This window comes from Marmota marmota, unplaced genomic scaffold, assembly GCF_001458135.2.
Source record: "Marmota marmota marmota unplaced genomic scaffold, marMar, whole genome shotgun sequence".
In the NCBI taxonomy this organism is placed as follows: Eukaryota; Metazoa; Chordata; class Mammalia; order Rodentia; family Sciuridae; genus Marmota; species Marmota marmota.
Window position 1 is genome coordinate 23,109,917 of NW_026000068.1, and position 19,631 is coordinate 23,129,547.

The 19,631-nt window shown below is 35.4% G+C and overlaps 1 protein-coding gene across 1 annotated transcript in view; it reads left to right on the forward strand.

The window, feature by feature from the left end:
- Msh4 (mutS homolog 4) overlaps positions 1–19,631 on the forward strand; it is an 87,892-nt gene that overhangs the window by 11,530 nt on the left and 56,731 nt on the right. Inside the window, exons 3-7 of the mRNA XM_015490573.2 lie at positions 5,806–5,963; positions 7,630–7,740; positions 11,503–11,618; positions 12,433–12,606; positions 16,821–16,993. Coding sequence (XP_015346059.2) covers positions 5,806–5,963; positions 7,630–7,740; positions 11,503–11,618; positions 12,433–12,606; positions 16,821–16,993 — 732 coding nt within the window. The remainder of the gene's footprint in view (positions 1–5,805; positions 5,964–7,629; positions 7,741–11,502; positions 11,619–12,432; positions 12,607–16,820; positions 16,994–19,631) is intronic.

The window sequence follows — 19,631 nt, forward strand, 5'->3', positions numbered from 1 at the left end:
CCAGGATCATATGCAATTTGTTGCTGCTGATCCTCATAAGGTCCCTTTCCTAACAACATATCTAGATTTCTCTGAGGATAACCAGCTGCTGCATTTCGCCTAGCCGTCTCCTTGCAAAATTCCTCATTGGCAACCTTCCATAACAGGTATTGTCCTCCATTTAGCACAGCTTTACACATATTAGCCCAATCTGCTGGCGTCATGTTCAAGTTGTTAATGGATTCGACCATGCTTACAGTGAAGGGTGCTTGAGGACCATAGGTTGTTACAGCCTCTTTTAGCTGCTTCACTGTTTTGAAATTTAAAACTTGGTAAAATCGCTGCCCTCCTGCCTCAAATACAGGGCATGTTAATATTTGAGATCTTGTCTCAGGATCCCAACTATCAACTGCGGGGGTTGGGGACCTCCCAGCATATGGAGGTGGCCTTGTTAGTTGGACACTTACGTCCTCTGGTGATAGAAAGGTGTTAGTAGCAGTCTCCTGTTGTAACTTTCCCCCTGATGGCTTTTTCTGTTTTACACTTTCTTTCTCTGTCTGACTAGCTTGAGAGGCCTTCTCTTTTACTTGAATCTTTTCCTCTGTCTGACTAACTTGAGAGACCTTCTCTTTTACTTGAATCATTATGTCTTCTTCTTCCTCTACCATTGTCTGAACTGAAGGCTTTGGACTAAGCAAACAAGATATGAACGTCCACAATGGCAATGTGCCAACTGGCAGAGTCCCTGGGCTTTTCTTTTCTATTCTTTTTAAATCTTCACCATGATGGTTCCATTGTGATATATTTAACAACTCCTCCTTAAAAAGCCATGGGCTACATTTTTGTATTGTATCAACGTATGCCCTGATTGTTCTTGATTTTACTGAGATGCCTCCTTCCTCTAACAATTTACTTAACACTCTTTCAGTTTGTTTTTTACTAATTTCTGATCCCGTATTTCTACTATAATACAACTCAACAAGATAACGCCTAACAAAACTGAAACTGAGTGAAACAAAATTGGAACAACACAAAATCATTATAATAGCCTCCTGAAATGTCCATCCGTCCTTTCTCCCTATCTGTTCCTCAGATGTGAGCGGTTTTTCTTCCATCTTACACATCTCCAGGGACAGGCAACTTAAAACAAAAGTGAAACAAAATAACAAAAGAAGAATCTTAAAATGGCTACCCATCCTCTTGCCCTGCCCTCAGGGGCGAGCAGTTCACTTACCCTCAGTCGCTCCCCGTGCGAGCCACCAAATGCCGCAGTCTGGCTGGGCACAATCAGGAGCCACTTGTCAAAAGAAACTAACTTTATTTTTAGAATCACACACGCCAAACAAAACAGCCTCTCAGGAAAAATCCTCAGAGCCTCAACTGCCACCACCGGCTTTTCACAAGCCTCTCTCTCTCACACAAGCCTCTCTCCACCTCCCACAATCCTCCTGCTCTTGAGGCCGATTGGCTGGGTCACGTGGGCGGAGCCAAAAAAGTCCCCCAATGAGCAGCTCCGTGGTCTGAAAGGGCAGGGAAACAGTCCAATGAGCATCACCGCAGAGGAGCCAATCAGCTAGATGTTGCTGGGGCCGAGGAGCCAATCAGCTAGATGTTGCTGGGGCCGCTGTGAGCCAATCATCAGCCGGCAGCTGGAAGTTTGCTGGCAGCTGGAAGTTTGCTGGGGCCCCTTTGGCTGTGGCTCTCAACAAAGGGAGGTATCAAAACACCCTTACAGATGCTAAAAATGTATTAAGGTAAAATTACAATTGTATGATTATAATTATATAGCTTACATAACTGTCTATTTTAGAGAACAGAAACCCCTTCTTGTTTATGCAGTCCATGTGGGTGATATGTTTTTTCCCATCCTTTCACCTTCAGTCTGTAAATGTCTTTGCTTATGAGGTCAGTCTCTTAGAGACAGCATATTGTTGGGTCTTGTTTTTTAATCCAATCTGCCAGTCTCTGTCTTTTGAGAAGAATTTAGGCCATTAATGTTCAAAGTTATTATTTAGATATGATTTGTGTTCCCAGGCATTTTGGTTTATTTCTAGTTTTTAATTTGAATTAGTTCCTCCTTTGATTGACTATTCCCTTAGTGGAGTTCCTCCCTTCATTGGTTTTCACTTTTTTTTTTCATTTCATTTTTGTGGAGTATTTTCTTAAGAATATTCTAAAGTGCAGGCTTCCCGATTGTGAATTCCTTTAATTTTTGTTTATCATGGAAAGTTTTTAGTTCATCTTCAAATCTGAAGGTTAATTTGGCTGGATATAGGATTCTTGGTTGGCATCCGTTTTCTTTCAGAGATTGATATGTGTTATTCCAGGACCTTCTAGCTTTGAGAGTCTGAGTTAAGAAATCAGCTGAGATCTGAATTGGTTTCCCCCATATGTAATCTTATATTTTTCTCTCACAGTGTTTAAAATTTTATTCTTATTCTGTATGCTAGGCATTTTCATTATGATATGTCTTCACGTGGGTCTGTTGTAATTTTGCACATTTGGGGTCCTGAAAGCTTGTTATATTTGATTTTCCATTTCATTCTTTAGCTTTGGGAAATTTTCTGATATTATTTCATTGAAAAGATTATGCATTCCTTTGGGTTGTATCTCTGTGCCTTTATTTATTCTAATAAATCTTAAATTTGGTCTTTTCATGTAACCCCATAATTCTTAGAAATTCTGTTCATGTTTTCTTAATATATTCTCTCTGCAGACAACTCTATTTTCAAGATTACATATTTTGTCTTCATTGCCTGAGGTTCTGTCTTCTAAGTGATCTAGTCTGTTGGTAATGCTTTCTATTGAATTTTAAATTTGGTTTATTTTTTCTTTCATTTCAAGGATTTCTGTTTGGGTTCCCCCCTCCCCAGACTGTCTATCTCTTTCCTGAAAATATCTTTTGCTACCTATATTTTCTCTTACATCATCCTTTACTTCGCAGATCAGTTTAACTACTGTGTATTCTCAACTCCTTCTCTGACATTTCTTCCACTGCGGTATCGATGTATCCTGTTATTGGAATATCCTGGTTTGCTTGGTGCGATTTGTTCCCTTGCTTTTTCATATTGTTGTGTGTCTACCCATTTAACAGTATGGATCTGAGGCAGTAGAATTTCTACCCTGTGGACTTACAGTGTCCTTAAAATAGTTCCTCTCTGTTTAGGGAGAGACAAATAATAACTAAAACCAACGCAATTTACAGCATTAAACCAAATAGTTCCTACTATGACATCTACAGTGTTAATCATCACAATAAACAGAAATGATGTGATCAGTTATGCCTATAATAAAAAAAAAACAAGTTTGCAAAAGGGTTTATATTTTCAAATGGTGGACAGGGAGAGAACAGAAGTGATATATATAATTATGAGGGAGGAGGAGAAAAGACAGAAGAAAAAGATTAAAGAGTGAAAAAAAGGTGAAAAAGAACAACAGTTTCTTCTATTAGTAAAAGGAAGGAGAGAATCAAGGGAAACAGGTAGGAGAAAAATATACATAAAGGAAAATTTAAATACATTAAAAATAAAAGAATACAAAACAAAACTAAAATATACTAACCAAACATCCTAGTTTTTTTTTTAAACTAATCCATGTAAAATAATTGGCTTTAATAATGCTAGAGAAGAAAAATAAAATAGGAAACTGTATAAATTCCATGTACCATTATGGTCACAATTAAACAGTGAAAAAAGAGTAAAAAAAAAAAAAAAAAAAAACTTCATGAGAAGTTTAAGAATTCTTTCCACTGGAGTTCAAAATATTCTCAGCTTTTCTTCTCAGGAGTTTTAGGTGGAGCCTTCTAGAGTGTGGTGCTCCACACTCTGGATTGCTGAAGTGAGAGAGGTAATCCTGTAGGTGAAATTCCTGTCGGCAGGGTTTAGGAATAGGTGGTCTCCAGGCTCTTGGCTGAATGCTAATTATTCTGGAGATTTTAAATCAGCGCATCTCCAGGGCTCGGCACTTCCTGGTCCACACTGGAGGACTTTATCCCAGGGCTGCTCTGGGGGTTCCACTCATGTGGTGGAGGAGCCAATTCTTTTTTTTTTTTTTAGTACCAGGGAGTGAATTCAGGGTGACTCAACCACTGAGTCACATCCCCAGCCCTATTTTGCATTTTATTTAGAGTCAGGGTCTCACTGAATTGCTTAGTGCCTCGCTTTTGCTGAGGGCTGGCTTTCTTTTTAGAAAAAACTCACCATCCTCCTGCCTCAGCCTTCCCAGTGGGTGGGAGTACAGGCTGCATCACTGCACCCTGCTAGGGGTGGAGGAGCCAATTCTTAGTCCCCTATGTCACCTACAGACCCCACATTTCCTGGTCTCTGGTTCAGTCTCCAGTTTCTCCCGACTCTGCCCAGCCAGAGATATCTCTCTTAGCAGGTCCTGCAAGCAGTCAGATTGGAGGGGGAGGGGTAGAGAGGGTGGGTTTCCAAAACCAGTTGTCCCTTGTGTATACCTCTCTCCAGTTTTGATTTTCTTCTGGTCATTTAAGTATACTCTATATTGTTCAGCGTGTGCAGCGTGTGTTTACTGGACCTGTATTTCAGGCCCAAAGTGGGTTTGCCAGGAATTGACTTCTTCAGTTGCCGGCTTCCCCATTGCAGCTTCAAAATGGTTCCTTCCTTTGTCTTCCACAACCCGCCTGGAAAGATGGCAGTTTCATGTACAATATGTCCTTCAGGTTTGCTGGGCAATGTCTTTGATCTCTAACTGCTCTATACCCAGACACACCTTGAGCTTCCCAAAAATGCAAGTTCCTTTAATTCCCTTATCCTCATGGAGGGACCTCTGGCTGGAGCTTCCAGCCCATCTGTGGCAGCTGCTGTGCCCCTGGGGATTTTTTCCTTATATTATCCAACCTGCTATGTCCCTGATCTGCTTTAAATGTTCAATTTTAGGTTCCAGTAAACTACCACTCTGCCTTTTTGTTGTTGTTGTTCACCCACCTTGTGGAGAAACTGCCTATTTGCTTTTTTGATTTCATGCCATGGAGCAGCCAGGAATGTGACCTCTATTCTACCATCTTGGATCTCTCCATTCTGTAGGTTTTTAAAATTTGTATCCATTCTTTATTCTGGATACTAAAACTTTTGATGATTTGTATATGTTTGTTTCAATATCTAGTTCTCTTTTAACCTGAGTAGGTCATTATGTCTATCTCTGTGCCATTATTACACCATCTTTAACTTTATAATAATTCTTGCTATCTAGTAGAATATCCTACTCACCCTTAATATTTATAAGCCACCTTCTTTTTTTCCCACATTTTTTATTGATGAACTATAGTTGCATATAATTCTTCTTTCTTTTTTGGTATCAAGAGTTGAACAGGGATGCTTAACCACTGAGCAAAATCTTCAACCCTTTTTGTTGAGACAGGGTCTCTATAAGTTGCTTAGGGCCTTGTTAAGTTGCTGAGGATAGCTTTGAACTTGTGATGCCTCAGCCTCCTGAGCCTTTTGGATTAGAGGCATGTACCACTGCACCTGGCTAATTCCTATTCTTTATGTAATAATAATTTTATTTTCTTTAAAAATTTTTGATGCAATAATAATTATAAATACTTATGAGTATAATATAATGTTTTGATTCATGTATACATAGCACAATGATTAAATTGGATAATTACCGTATCTGTCACCTTAAACATTAATCATTTCTTCATGGTGAGTATACATAAAATCCTCTCTTCTAGCTTCTTTGAAATATAGACTGCATTTTTCTTAACTATGTTCACCTTTGGGGCTTTGAAGTCTTATGTGAGAAAATTAGAAATGATCATTTGTAAGTTTATATATTTTCTTCATTTAAAACTTTTTTTTATAGCTACATCCTCTTCAGTTTCTGCACATGCCCCATCAGTTATTGTAGCTGTGGTAGAAGGGAGAGGACTTGCCAGAGGTGAAATAGGAATGGCAAGCGTTGATTTAAAAAGCCCTCAAATTATATTATCCCAGTTTGCAGACAATACAACATATGCCAAGGTAAATATTAATAATTCTAGAAAATGGTTGTTCTAGTAGGCAGTATGCAGATTTCCAAGTCAGTGTTTTTCTAATTAGTTTCTGTTTTGTACTTTTTGGTAGGATAAAGGTTATTCATGGTTATTCCAGTTACTGTGAATTAAAATAAAGTTGTTTTACATCTGATTTTTAAAAAATATTTTTTATTCTAAAAAGAAAATGTTTGGGCTGGGGCTGGGGCTCAGTGGTAGCGCACCTGCCTGGCATGTGTGAGGCACTGGGTTCAATTCTCAGTACTGCACATAAATGCATAAAGGTCTGTCAACAACTAAAAAAATATTTAAAAAAATAAAATGTTTTATTGTTACTTGGAATATTCCAAATTTATGTTTAACATTAGTGTCTAAAATTAATATATTCAAATTAATAATACCTGGACTCATTCTAAAGGTAACATGATAATCATATCTCTAGGAGGATTATTTCCATTGAAATAATATTTGTTTTTTTTTTTCCTAGAGTTAAGGGAAACTGGTATCTTAGATCATCATAATCTACTTCCTTAGCTTCTTGCCCTCACTTATTTTGCCTCTGTATTGATCACATGAATTTGGGCCACTGATCTGTGGTCATGGGAATTTGTGTGATATATCAGCTAGATGTGAACCTTTTCCTAATCTTTTCATTTAGAAAAGTTGTTGGTATTATTAATATTATTACTATTGTTAATTCCAGGGATTAAACCCAAGGGTGCTTAACATCTGAACCACATCCCCAGCCCCCAGGCCTTTTTATTTTGAAACAGGATCTCACTAGATTGCTTATAGTTTTGCTAAATTGCTGAGGCTGGCTTGAATATGTAATCCTCCTGCCTCAGCCTCCCCAGCTGCTGGGATTACAGGCATGTGCCACCATGTCTGGCTAAAGTTACTTGACAAGATTATAATTACTTTTAAAATATGATGTACTATGTTACTTTTAGTCTTTTATTTTTTTTCAAGTTCCCCTTTATGGTTCCCCAGTATATATAGGCTTCATTTTCCTAATAATTTTTATTATCTTTAACAACCTAAATGATATTAATACTGTATACTAACTTCATTTCTGGGTATTTAAAATTTTTTATATAATTTGAAAAGAATAGGGAATTTTTTTTTTTTTTAGAAAGACAGGAATGTTGGACATACTGATTAAGTTTGTGTCTCGAGAAGCTCCAAGAAATGCATCTTGTTAAAAAGCACAAGGCAGAAAGCAAATATTTCTCACTGCTTTTTGTACTTTTCAACTTCTGAAATGTACTGATGGGGATGTACTAATCCCATTGCCATGCTTACATGATTGGATATGTTCATGTTTTTAATGAAGATGGGTAAAATACTGAGTAGAAGAATTTATTTTAAAATACCTTATTTTGGGAATATATATTTCATAAGTTCAAATTAACTTTTAAGTTATAATTATTACAAACTAATGTGAGTTAAATATAGCCTATGTTTATGATAATGTATATATGTGGATATATGTTTAATATATATCATTAGAAATTGATTTAAGTATAATTTGGACCATTTGTAATTTTGTTATTTCTGAATTAATATTAAGTCATTATCTCAGAATATTGAAATTTTTTGTTTTAAAGACTGTTCTAAGATTACATTGATGAAATTATTTATACCAATAATTTTAGGTGATCACTAAGCTCAAAATTTTATCACCTTTGGAAATAATAATGTCAAATACTGCTTGTGTTGTGGGGAATTCAACAAAGTTGTTCACTCTGATCACAGAAAATTTCAAGGTAAACAATTTCATTCTCAAAAATAACATTCAATGTTTAATTATTTAGACTCTGTTTTGTAATATAAGGAAAAAATAATTTGAGTAACTGTATATTCAGAATCCTAAAATAGTTCAATAAATGCAAACACTAATCTAAAACAAGAATAAAATAAAGAATTCACATTTGATTGGACATTCTTGATCTACTTTAAGTAAAAGAAAAAAATGTTTTAGGTAATAAGAGGTTTCTCAAGTATACAAGGGACAGCAGACTGTTAGTTAAAGCCCAGTTTTCTTTAGATGTAGCTTTCTGGAAACTAGTTACTGTTAAAATTGAAGTTCTTATCCTTCCAGGGGATAGCAACTATCAGTAAGTGCTTTTTTTCTCTAGGCAGTTTAGTCTGTGTTACAAAATTGTTTCAGCTTCCCCAAAGGGAACATGTACTGCCTTACAATTAGTCTACTAGTGTAGCCTCCGTCTGTGGGACTGTGACTTGTAAGTGCTGTACAACCTATACAACAAATGCTTTGTCCCTCATATAGTTTCTCTCTTCTCTAGTAACTCTCCCTGTTTAGTGGAATTGGGACTGTGGTTCCAAGAAAGTAAGCAACATTGCAGTTGGAATAATTCCTGAGGAGTGCTAATTATTTTCAGAATATGGAATATTTTGTTATATTTTTAGACTTAGCTTTTATTTTAATACATTTGGAACCAACATGAGATTTAGGGTCTAATGAATTCTGCTCTTGTTCTTAATATATTCAGCATCTGTCGTCATGTAAGTTTTTTTTACCCCCGTGGTACTCTTAGAGGTACTACACAACTCAGCTGTTTTGTTTTATTTTATTGACTCATTGCCAGAAATAGTCCCTATTCTAAATTTATTGTCTCTATTTTATAAGTTTCTTTCTCTCTGCTCTCTCATTCATTGGCTCATACTTCTTCTCATCATCCTTTTTACATATTTCTTTCTCACTTCTTGTTGTCCTGATTAGGCCTTTTAGGTCTTTTGGTAAGTAGCAGGAATCCAACTTAAACTAGCCAAAAATTTATTGGCTTATGTAACTGGGAAGTCAGTAGTTGGATAGATCCTGTGTCAAAGATAAATCTGATCACATCTAGATAAGATGGTAAGGACAGATTTTTTTAAATTTTATTTTAGTTGTTGGTAGACCTTTATTCTTTCTTTATTTATTTACACGTGGTGCTGAGAATTGAACCCAGTGTCTCACACATGCCAGGCAAGTGTGCTACCCCTGAGCCACAGACCCAGCTCAAGGACAAATTTTTAATCAGAAATATATTATTTCAATAGGAAAAAGTGTCCAATGTGGAGTAAACTCAAGTTTGCTTTGTTAGAGGTGACTGGGTATTTTAAAGGGAGAATGAGGAACTAGGAAGGGAAGTGAGAGAAGGGGCTCAGTAGAGTCAGGGAAGTGAGAAGGGGCTCAGTAGAGTTAGGGAAGTGAGAAGGGGCTCAACAGAGTCAGGGAAGTGAAAAATTACAAAAAGTAGGAAAGTGGAGTTGGTCCATGTGAAAACTATCTGGGTGTTGAAGTTAGGTTCCTTCCCTCACAGAGAATGGGAGACAAGGACTCTTATCTTTAGGCATTGGCTAAAATAAGTAGTAAGGATTTTTTGGCATCCTTTTGTAGAATCATCCTAGGGATGTACCCTTGAGCTTTTAGAAACCTTGTGTTTAGTTTGTCTGGATAGGTCAAAGTTGAGATCTACTGGCTAGAATTTAGTCAACGAGAGAATCTTTGCCTCTACCTTCTCCCCAGTATCATCTCTTTTCTACTGAAGATAGATTACCTCCATGAAGTTTAAGAAGATGATTGCTGATAGCTTTAGGCTGATGTAATCTCAGCATAACCAAACTAGAGAGAAAAGAATGTCTTTCTTCCAGTGTCCATATATGAATTCCAGGAAAGGATGCTAACTGGTCCTGCTTTGTTCATTTTCTCACATTAGACTAATCACTATTTCTGGAGGTAGAGGCACTATGATTAATTACTCCTAGATCATGGAGTAATCTGCTGTGGGTCACAGAATACTGTAATTGACAGGCCTACTAGAATCACGTGAAATGTGGAACAGTTAGGTCCTCCAAAGGCAAAACAAAAAACATTCCATATGTTTGAGATGTAGTATAGCATAGTGCTTAAAAGAATAGAGAAGTCAACCAAATATATTGTTATATTGTGTGCATGTATGAATATATAACAATGAATTCCACAATTATGTATAATAATATACCAATTAAAAAGAAGAAAAACAAGAGAACAGAGAAGTTGGATGTCTTAATTTCAAATCCTGACTCTAAATGAACTTCTGCAGGTTATTTAACATATTTGAACTTCAGGATTTTTTTTTTGACAGAAAATTTAGGACAATATTAGTACCTACCACTAAATAATTCATATTTTATATAAAGTAATCAGAGGTGGCTTCATTCATAAGATTACATTTGGGCAAATTAAGGGAGCAAGCCATGGGAAGAATTTGAAGAGAAAGTATTATACATAGAGGGAAAAATAATAATAATTATTATCACTCTTGTTATTATTACTACACTTATTAAAAAAACCTTCATTAAATCAGAATCAATATGAAGTAGAAAAAATGTGGACTTCATAGTTAAAGAAGTTTTACTTTGGACTGTGTATATCAGGAAAGTTACTTGACTTCAGAATTTTACTTAGAGGAAAATAAAACAGGGTTATTGTGATGATTAAATTGAATAACTTTTAAAACAATCCTGGCATATATATTACTTATCTGCTCACGTTTTTTTTTCAGTCCTAACAGCTTTTTCATAGTTCATTGTTATTATACTATCTTTCTTACCCATTACTTTTTTCCAGAGTAAGTAAACCTTTTACTGTACAACTACATGCCTTTTTTTCCCTCTTCAAAAAGTCCCATTAGCTCTTTCTCTTTAATCTAAATAAATTAAATTCACCACATGTAAATAGCATATTATAGAACAGGGAGGTGGGAGTTGGGATTTTCATCTTTTCAACTAGCACATTATAAAGTTTACCCTTTCTCAATATGTTAGAGTATGGAAGACTGAGGTTAAAACCGTGTGATGTTATAGAATTGTTATTTTAGAATAAGATTAATAGAAGACAAAGACTTTCATGTTTATTTATTAATCTAAAAGTTATTTGGTACTGGGAAGTAAACCTAGGGCCTCATACATGCTAAGGAGGCACTCTACTACTGAGATACACTCCAGCTCTATTTTTTAAATTATCATATCTAATATATATTTAGTTAAATTTTATGAGAGTAATGCCTAATAAGAACTACAGACTACACTATAATTCGTTTAGCAAGATAAATAACCATTTTCTTTTTTCAATAATTAAGAAAACTTACTTTAAATGTTGAAAATATTAAAAGATAAACTTTAAGCAATATTGAAACCACCTACCCATGTACCAGGATTCATTTAAGAATAACAATTTCGAGGTGGGTGCATGGTGGCACATGCCTGTAATCTTAGTGACTTGAGAAGCTGATGCAGAAGGCAAGTTTGAGGCTAGCCTGGGCAATGGTAGTGAGGTCCTGTCTTAAAATTAAAAAATAAAATAAAAAAGTCAGTATGTAGCTCAGTTGTAATGTTCCCCTGGGTTTAATTTCTGGTACCAAAGGAAGAAAACAAAACAAAACAAAAAACTACAACAAACAAAAAAACCAAGCAAGCAGTTTTTTAGTAACTGTGTGGCATTCAACAATTTTTACAGTTTTAAAATAAAAACTTCTTTTCAGAACGTTAATTTCAGTACTATCCAAAGGAAATACTTCAATGAAACCAAAGGATTAGAATACATCGAACAATTATGTATTACTGAATTCAGCACTGTCCTACTGGAGGTTCAATCCAAGTAAGTTATAATATAAAGGAAATTAATCTCTAGTATGAGTGTCACAAGGGCACAGATTTTCTTCTGTTTTGTTATCTGTTATATCCCTACCACCTAGAAAAGTGCCTGATTTCATAATACATAGTAATTACTGAAGTAGAAAAATAATTAATGAAGTTTATATACAAGGCATATATTACTAATTTGATTTACATAGAATTTTTCAAATTAGTCATAATTTGTTGCCCTAATGGTTGCTGCTTGCCATACTTTGGAGTTAAAAACACTCAAGTAGTTACAATATCCTAGAATTTTGAGTACTAGGAAATGAAAACAGTTGAGGTTGTGTTTCTGTTACTTCATACATTTATTCCTAAAATGGTCAGCATGAGACAGTGATGATACTTTTGGAAAAAATATTTCTTTAAATAAGCTAAATAGATACTCTCTGAGCCAGTGGACCTCCTGTTTACTAGGTTAAACATAATGGCTGTGGGACCTCTTGACTATACCTATAAAGTCTCAACTTATTTGAATATTTAGAATGATATGTCAACAATTGATACAATATACTATTGAATGTTTTCTTCGAAGTAACTTATTGGAGTTTAATATATCCCTTAAGTAATGGGATTTTTTATGGATTAGAGGTTATTTACCTTGTTTTTAAAAATTAGGCATATTCAGTGCACCTTTTAGCTTTGAATTTAAGTGATCCTATGCAAGTACTTGTGATTTTCCTAATATTAAGGTGAAATAAATGTTTTCTTCTCTATCAATACTTTTTTTTCCCTAATTCTAAACACATAATGCTATGTCATTGGTCACCTTACAGGTATTACTGCCTTGCAGCTGTTGCAGCTTTACTAAAATATGTTGAGTTTATTCAAAATTCAGTTTATGCACCAAAATCGCTGAAGATTTGTTTTCAGGGTAGTGAACAGACAGCCATGATAGATTCATCCTCAGCCCAAAACCTTGAATTGTTAATTAATAACCAAGACTGTAGGTAAGAGCATCAGTTTTTTTTTCTTATAAAATATATCAGCGTATTTTATGTCATATTTTATGTGAATACATGAAAGTTCTTTTAATTTTTTGATAGAGAAATATTGTTGGTGAATCACTCAGATGTTTTACAAAAGTTAGGTTTTAAAACATATTTGTATGAAACAACAGAAAAACCCAGTTACTATCTGAGTAAAAGGACTTAAAAGACATTTCTTCAAAAGCTATAACAAAGAACAACAAGTACATGAAAAGATAAACTAGCATTAGGGAAATGAAAATTAAAACCACATTGAGGTACTGCTTCACATATGTTATGGTGTGGGTTAAAATTATTATTGATTTTCTGTTATTCTTCTTATGTTATTATTATTATTATTTTAATTGGACACAATACCTTTATTTTATTTATTTATTTTTATGTGGTGCTGAGGATTGAACCCAGCGCCTCGCACATGCTGGGTAAGTGCTCTACCACTGAGACACAAACCCAGCCTCATATGTTATTTTATTTTAACATAAAAAAATCAATGATCAACCCTGGTAATTGTTGTAAAGTGCTTTATATTCAGTTTTACCTCATGACATCGCATACTTCATCATTGTTTATCATTGTCAAACATTGCTTGAGTTCCTGCTGTATATTAGGGATACACAAACTTAAAGGAATATCTGATCTCCAGAGTTTGTACTATAATAGAAAATGAGAAATTCAGAAGTCTTTTCACAGACTTGAATCAAAGAATCTCAGTTTAACAGATGGATATTCTACCTACTGAACTATCTGAATAGCTCCAGTGCTTATATGGACTTGTCACCTGTTACACCCATTAATTTCTGTAGCAAATGTCAGACTTGTGTGTGTTGGTCACTTCCTTTGTTTCTGCAGAAATCAAGTCCTCAAAAGGTTAAAAAAAATTGTGCATGTGATGAGAGACCCCCCATCAGTTCATCTGGATAGGTCCCTAAAAATTTGTTTAATTTGATCTGTCCAAAATCTAATAGTCTGACTACAAACTTAAGAGTCACTTTTATTTCCTCTCCTTTTAACATCCCAGATCTAATCCATTTGTAAATGCTTCTGACTTAGGCTTGAGAGTCTATATAATTCTGTATCACTTCTCACCATTTCTAAGACTAACCCCTAACCCAAACCTCTGTTCTCTTAGACTGAACTAATATAATAGCCTATCAACTTATCTCTTTGCCTTTTCCTTATCCTTCTACAAGTAGTAGCTAGAGTGTGATATTTTTAATCTAGAAGTCAGGTTTTCTTTTTTAAAAATATTTTTAGTTGTAAATGGATTTTTTTTCCAATTTATTTATTTATTTATATGAGGTGCTGAGGATCAAATCCAGGGCCTCACACATGCCAGGCAAGTACTCTACCACTGAGCACAACTCCAGCCCCTAGAAATCAGGTTTCCTGACTTTATTGTATAAAACCCTCCAGTGGTTCCTATGACATTCAGAATAGAGTCCAGATTCTTTACCATGACCTACAGGACTTCTGTGTCCTGGTCTCTATCAACTTCTTTATTCATCTCTCTCATTCTTAGCCCACTTGTAAAGCTCAATCTTTTTTCTGGTTCTAGAGCCAGAATTCCTGGGCTTAAGTTGGTATTCTACTACTTACTTAGAAACTTACTTGGAAACCTTGGATAAGTTAGTCCTTGTGCTTCAGTTTCTTTAGTTGCAAAATGTGACTAATAATAGCATCTACCTTATATCATGGTTTGTGGGAGACCATCCTTGCACATGACTGAGTCACACTCCCTGGCTGGGTGCTGAGGTGCTCAGTCACAGAAATGTGGTAGAGCTTTCCCCACCCTTCTTGGGTCCAAGGGTCCATGTCTCGTGCATGGGTGTGACTTGCTACAGCCCCATGGGTGAAGCTATGCTCACCTGTTCCTTTGTAATATAACCCCTTGCCCTGTTTAGGATAGAATCTTCCATAGAAGTGCCTTGTGTGTGTCCTTAGTGTGCCCTTGGGTGTGGTCTACCCCGCTGTCAGTCAACCTGCTGACAGTGGACATCATGAAGATAGACTCAGCCCCCTGAAACCTTGTTGGGGATGCAATTCAAGTCAAGATGGCGCCTGGCAGTTTGCCAGGAGGAGTGGTTTGTGAAGCAACGCCAGCGAGCCCTTAAGATGATGAAGATTCCTTATTGGCTGACTGCTGTATCTAGATAATGGTAATTGAGTCAAGCTGTGTGTAATTAGTTAGGTATATATACCTCTGCTGTCCCGCAGAGAAGCAGTTCCGCTACCTTAGGAGCCCACTACTTTGAGTTCTCGCTCAGTTCCCGCTGAGTTCACTTGCAATACAGTAGTTCCTGCTTCAACCTTCAAGTTGCTTGTCACCTCCCGGTTATTTGCCCATCCGGACTTCAGCAAAACCTGACCCCTTGCCTCATTTAAATAACTTCTCCTCAATAAAAGGGTTCAGTGCGTGCTCTCACTCTCTTTCTTTGGACCCTTAAGGTCAGAGGAGCCGTCACAGCGACCCCAAAGAAAAAGGTATTTGTGTCTCATGTGGTTATTTTGTGCATCCCAGTTAGCCCAGTTTATTTGGAGTGACCCCTGAGCCTTTTAGTCACAAGAACAGAAACCCGGCAATGGTTGTTAGAAGTAAATGAGTCAAATACATGTAAAGTGATTAAAGCAATTACTGGTACATACCAAGTGTTCTTCGTATGTTAGCTGTAATTGTTATAATTCCCATCCCATCATCCTCTTTGCATTGCTGCCTCCTTTTTTTGTCATTCAAGTCTTAAGACAACTGTTGAATACACAGAGAAGTCTTTCTTAATCAACCTAACTAATCATCAACATTCTAATCATTTTCTTATGCATTCTTATTATCATTTTTTGTTAGTAGTTTATATATGTGAAATGTTTTCCCTCTCCCCCTCCCTCTCCTCTCCCTCTTCCCCTCTCCCCCTTCCCCTTCTCCTCCCCTTTCCCCTTATCCTTTTTCTCCTTCTTCAACAAGGATTGAACCAGGGGTGCTTAACTATTGAGCTACATTCCCAAACTGTTTTATTTTTTATTTTGAGACAGGTTCTTGCTAAGTTGCTCAGGGCCTTGCTAAGTTGTTGAGACTGGCTTTAAACTTGTGATCGTCCTGCCTCAGTCTCTCAAGCTGCTTGGTTTTACAGGCATGTGCCACCATGCCCAGCTGTTTTTTTAAGATTATGTGTTTATTGTCTCTCTGTCCCCATTCAAATTGTTTTGTCTTCTGTCATGACTAATTAATGGATAAGCACTGATTTTGATCCTCAGCACCACATAAAAATAAATAAATAAATAAAATATAGGTATTGTGTTCACCTACAACTAAAAAATTTTTTTTTAAATTATTAGCCACTACACTATAAAGGCCATAGAAATTATGTCTGTCTTATGTTCTTAGGACTTAGCATAGAGTTTTGAATACTGTAAGGACTCAATAATTATTCATTAAAATTAGAATTAGGGGCTGGGGATGTGGCTCAAGTGGTAGCGTGCTCGCCTGGCATGCATGCGGCCCAGGTTCGATCCTCAGCACCACATACAAACAAAGATGTTGTGTCTGCGGAAAACTAAAAAATAAATTAAAAATTCTCTCTCTCTCTCTCTCTCTCTTTAAAAAACAAACAAACAAAAAAAATAGAATTAACCAGATATTTTACATACATTATAATTGTCTCATAAAAAGTCCAATGAAATGCATTCTTAATAATAGCTTATTTCTTTATAAGAATCACTTAGAAATTATGGAATTCTCTTTTGCTTATAATTCTGTAACTTCTTCAATTAGAACAAAATCAGTACACTAAATACTCATTTTTAAAAAATCAATATAAATGCACTCCTTTTTAGGATATATTACTGATAATTTTGCTATTATTGATGAAATGTCATAGATTTAAAAACTTTATATTAGTCTGAATATTGTAATTGATCTGTGGAAAAAGTCGCTAAGGGTAAGGAGATACTATTGATCCTTGATAATCAAAATTTGGTTCATTGACTGACCCTATATTTGGGAGCTTGTTAAAAATATAGATTCTCAGTCCTTTTCCAAGACATACTGAAGAATCTCCAAGTAGTTTGTATGCATAGTAAAGTTTAAATATCACTGTTATAGATTATAAAATTATTTAATTACAAAGTTAAAATGGAATTTTCTTTGTATACTTAATGGAATTTTCCAACTTGTGTTTTCAAAGGAATAATCATACTCTTTTTGGTGTTTTAAATTATACTAAGACTCCTGGAGGGAGTAGAAGACTTCGTTCTAATATATTAGAACCTCTAGTTGATATTGAAACCATTAACATGAGATTAGATTGTGTTCAAGAACTACTTCAAGATGAGGAACTCTTTTTTGGACTTCAATCAGGTAAAAGAATATCATCTAATTTTGAAAATACAGTTGTTTTAGTTGAATTATTTTTTTCTAAGTTTTTAAAAGGCAGTCAGTGAAAGTGTAAATTCCTATATTCTTGTAATGAAGCTATTTTCCTGAAAATTTCCTTTAAATTTCACAGTAAATAATTTCAGAGGAATGTTTTTATTTTCTGGATGCTATTCTTTTCCTTTTTTTCTATTCTTTTAATGAACACTTCGTAATTATTTTGCTCTGTGGTTATTTTCAGAGAGGGAAGATCTGTCCAAATTAGATAATTATTAACAGATGGGGTATATTAGTTTCCTAGGGTTTCTATTTAAAGAGAACCACATACTCCATGGTTTAAAACAACTGAAAAATTTTGTCTTAAAGTTCTGGAAGCTAAATGCTGAAATCAAGGTGTTGGTAGGGCCATGCTCCCCCTAAAACTGAAGGGGAGAATCAATCCTTCTTTGATTTTTTTCTAGCTTCTGGTGGCGGCTATCCACAGTGTGCCTTGACTTTCAGCTCTATCAATCCAATCTTTGCCTCTGTTGGCATATTGTGTTCTTAATGTCTTCATGTAAAACATTAGTCATATTGGATTAGGATCTATCCTAATGACTTTATCCTAACTTGATTATATCTATAAAAAAAAAACAGTTTACAAATAAAGTCATGTCACAGGTACTAGGAGTTAGGACTTTAAAATTTTTTTGGAGAATGCAGTTCAGCTCATAGCAGGGGACAAGAAAATAGCTCTTGAGAAATTCCTTATTTGTTCACTGGCATGATGGTGCAGTTTCCTTCTTCTTTATTTCTTTTTCTTTTATAGCATTTTATATTTATTTATTTATTTATTTATTTAATATTTCGAGTATCCTTCCTTCTTTAATGCATATAACATTTTGAATATCCTACTTTCTTTAATGCATATCTAAACTTCCATCTAGTATTATTTTTCTTCAACTAAAATAATGTCAATTTACATTATGAATAATGCTGATTTGCTAGCAACACTTTTATCTAGCTTCTATTTATCACTTTTTCTTTCGGAGAAGAAAGCATAATTTATTTTATTTCTTTTTAAATTTTAATTCGTTATATATGACAGCAGAATGCTGTCACCTCTTTTGCTTAGAAGAAGCTTTTTAATTTGAATCCATCCCATTTATTGATTCTTGATTTTAATTCTTGGACTATAGGAGTCTTATTAAGGAAGTAGGGGCCTAATCTGACATGATAGAGATTTGGGCCTACTTTTTCTTTTAATAGGTGCAGTGGCAGTTTCCTTCTTAAATCTGTAGTTGGAAGGACAGTTTGTATACATTTCTTAGTCCAATTTCTGGTTGCTAGCAATTTGGCCAGTCTTCCATATCTCTATTCCCTTCACTACCCCACCTTGTGTTCTAATAGTCTAAATTGAAGTGGTACCTGAAAATGGAGAAGACATTCATAGCTTCAGTGAGTTTTTCTCAGTCTAATTCCAAATACCTTGTATTTCCTTTCAAATTTTGGTATTGGTTTGACTATTTCTCTATATTTCCAATGTTGTTGAATGTACTCCTTTCCCCCTGTATGTACCTGTGTATTTAGTGAGACAGTAGTAAAGGTAGAAAGAGGTCATTTTTAACTGGTGACCCTTATTGTTCTCAGGAACATTTTGTTGACCTGTCTATACCTAGCATTTGGTGTAAAACTCAAGTGCCAGGAATATGAAAATCATTTAATCTTGTAATGTTGGTTATGCTCCACCTTTTGAATTTTTAAGCTTTCTGCTACCAAATATTGTACTCACCCTCTTTGCTTTCCCCTTGTTTCAGTTAGAAGTAGTCATTCCTGTTCCTTTTATAGCTAATTCTGTCAACTATGTTCTGCATCCCATTCTTTCACTGGATTATTTCTTTTTCTGGGGCAGAGAGGGGGAGGTACCAGGGATTGAACTCAGGGGCACACAACATTGAGCCACATCCCCAGCCATACTCTGTATTTTATTTAGAGACAGGGGCTTTTTCATACTATACTGGTTTCTGTTACTGGTGTAACAAATCACAAGAAATTTAAAACTGAATTTATTATCTGGAGGTCCCAAATCAGCTTTACTGGACTTAAAATCAATGTGTTGGCAGTACATTCTCATTCTGGAGGTTCTAGAGAAGAATCCATTTCTTTGTGTTTCCTTTTTCTAGGGGTCATCTGCATTCCTTGTTATTGCCCTTGCTCTGTCTTTAAAGCCAGTAACATAGTATCTTCTTTGTTTTTGACTTCTGCTTTTGGGCTTACATCATCTGTCTTTGACACTGATCCTTCTACCACTTGTAAGGACCCTGTGACTTTATTGGGACAAACAGATAAAATCTAAAGTAATCTGTTCATCTGTTCAAAATCCTTATCTTAATCCCATTTGGTAAATTCCTTTACCAGTTAACATAGTCATAGGTTCCAGGAGTTAGGAAGTGGACATCTTTGGGAGGTTATTTACTTTTAGAATAAAATTCAAACTCTTTCATGTATCTCTTTTTCTGTCATCTACCACACCATCTCTTTCTATTCCATACTTTCCATTTTGCTTTCTAGTCTAATGGAACTTCTTTAAGTTACTCAAACATATCTGCTCTTGTTTTCTAGCCTTGGTACACTATAAATTTTG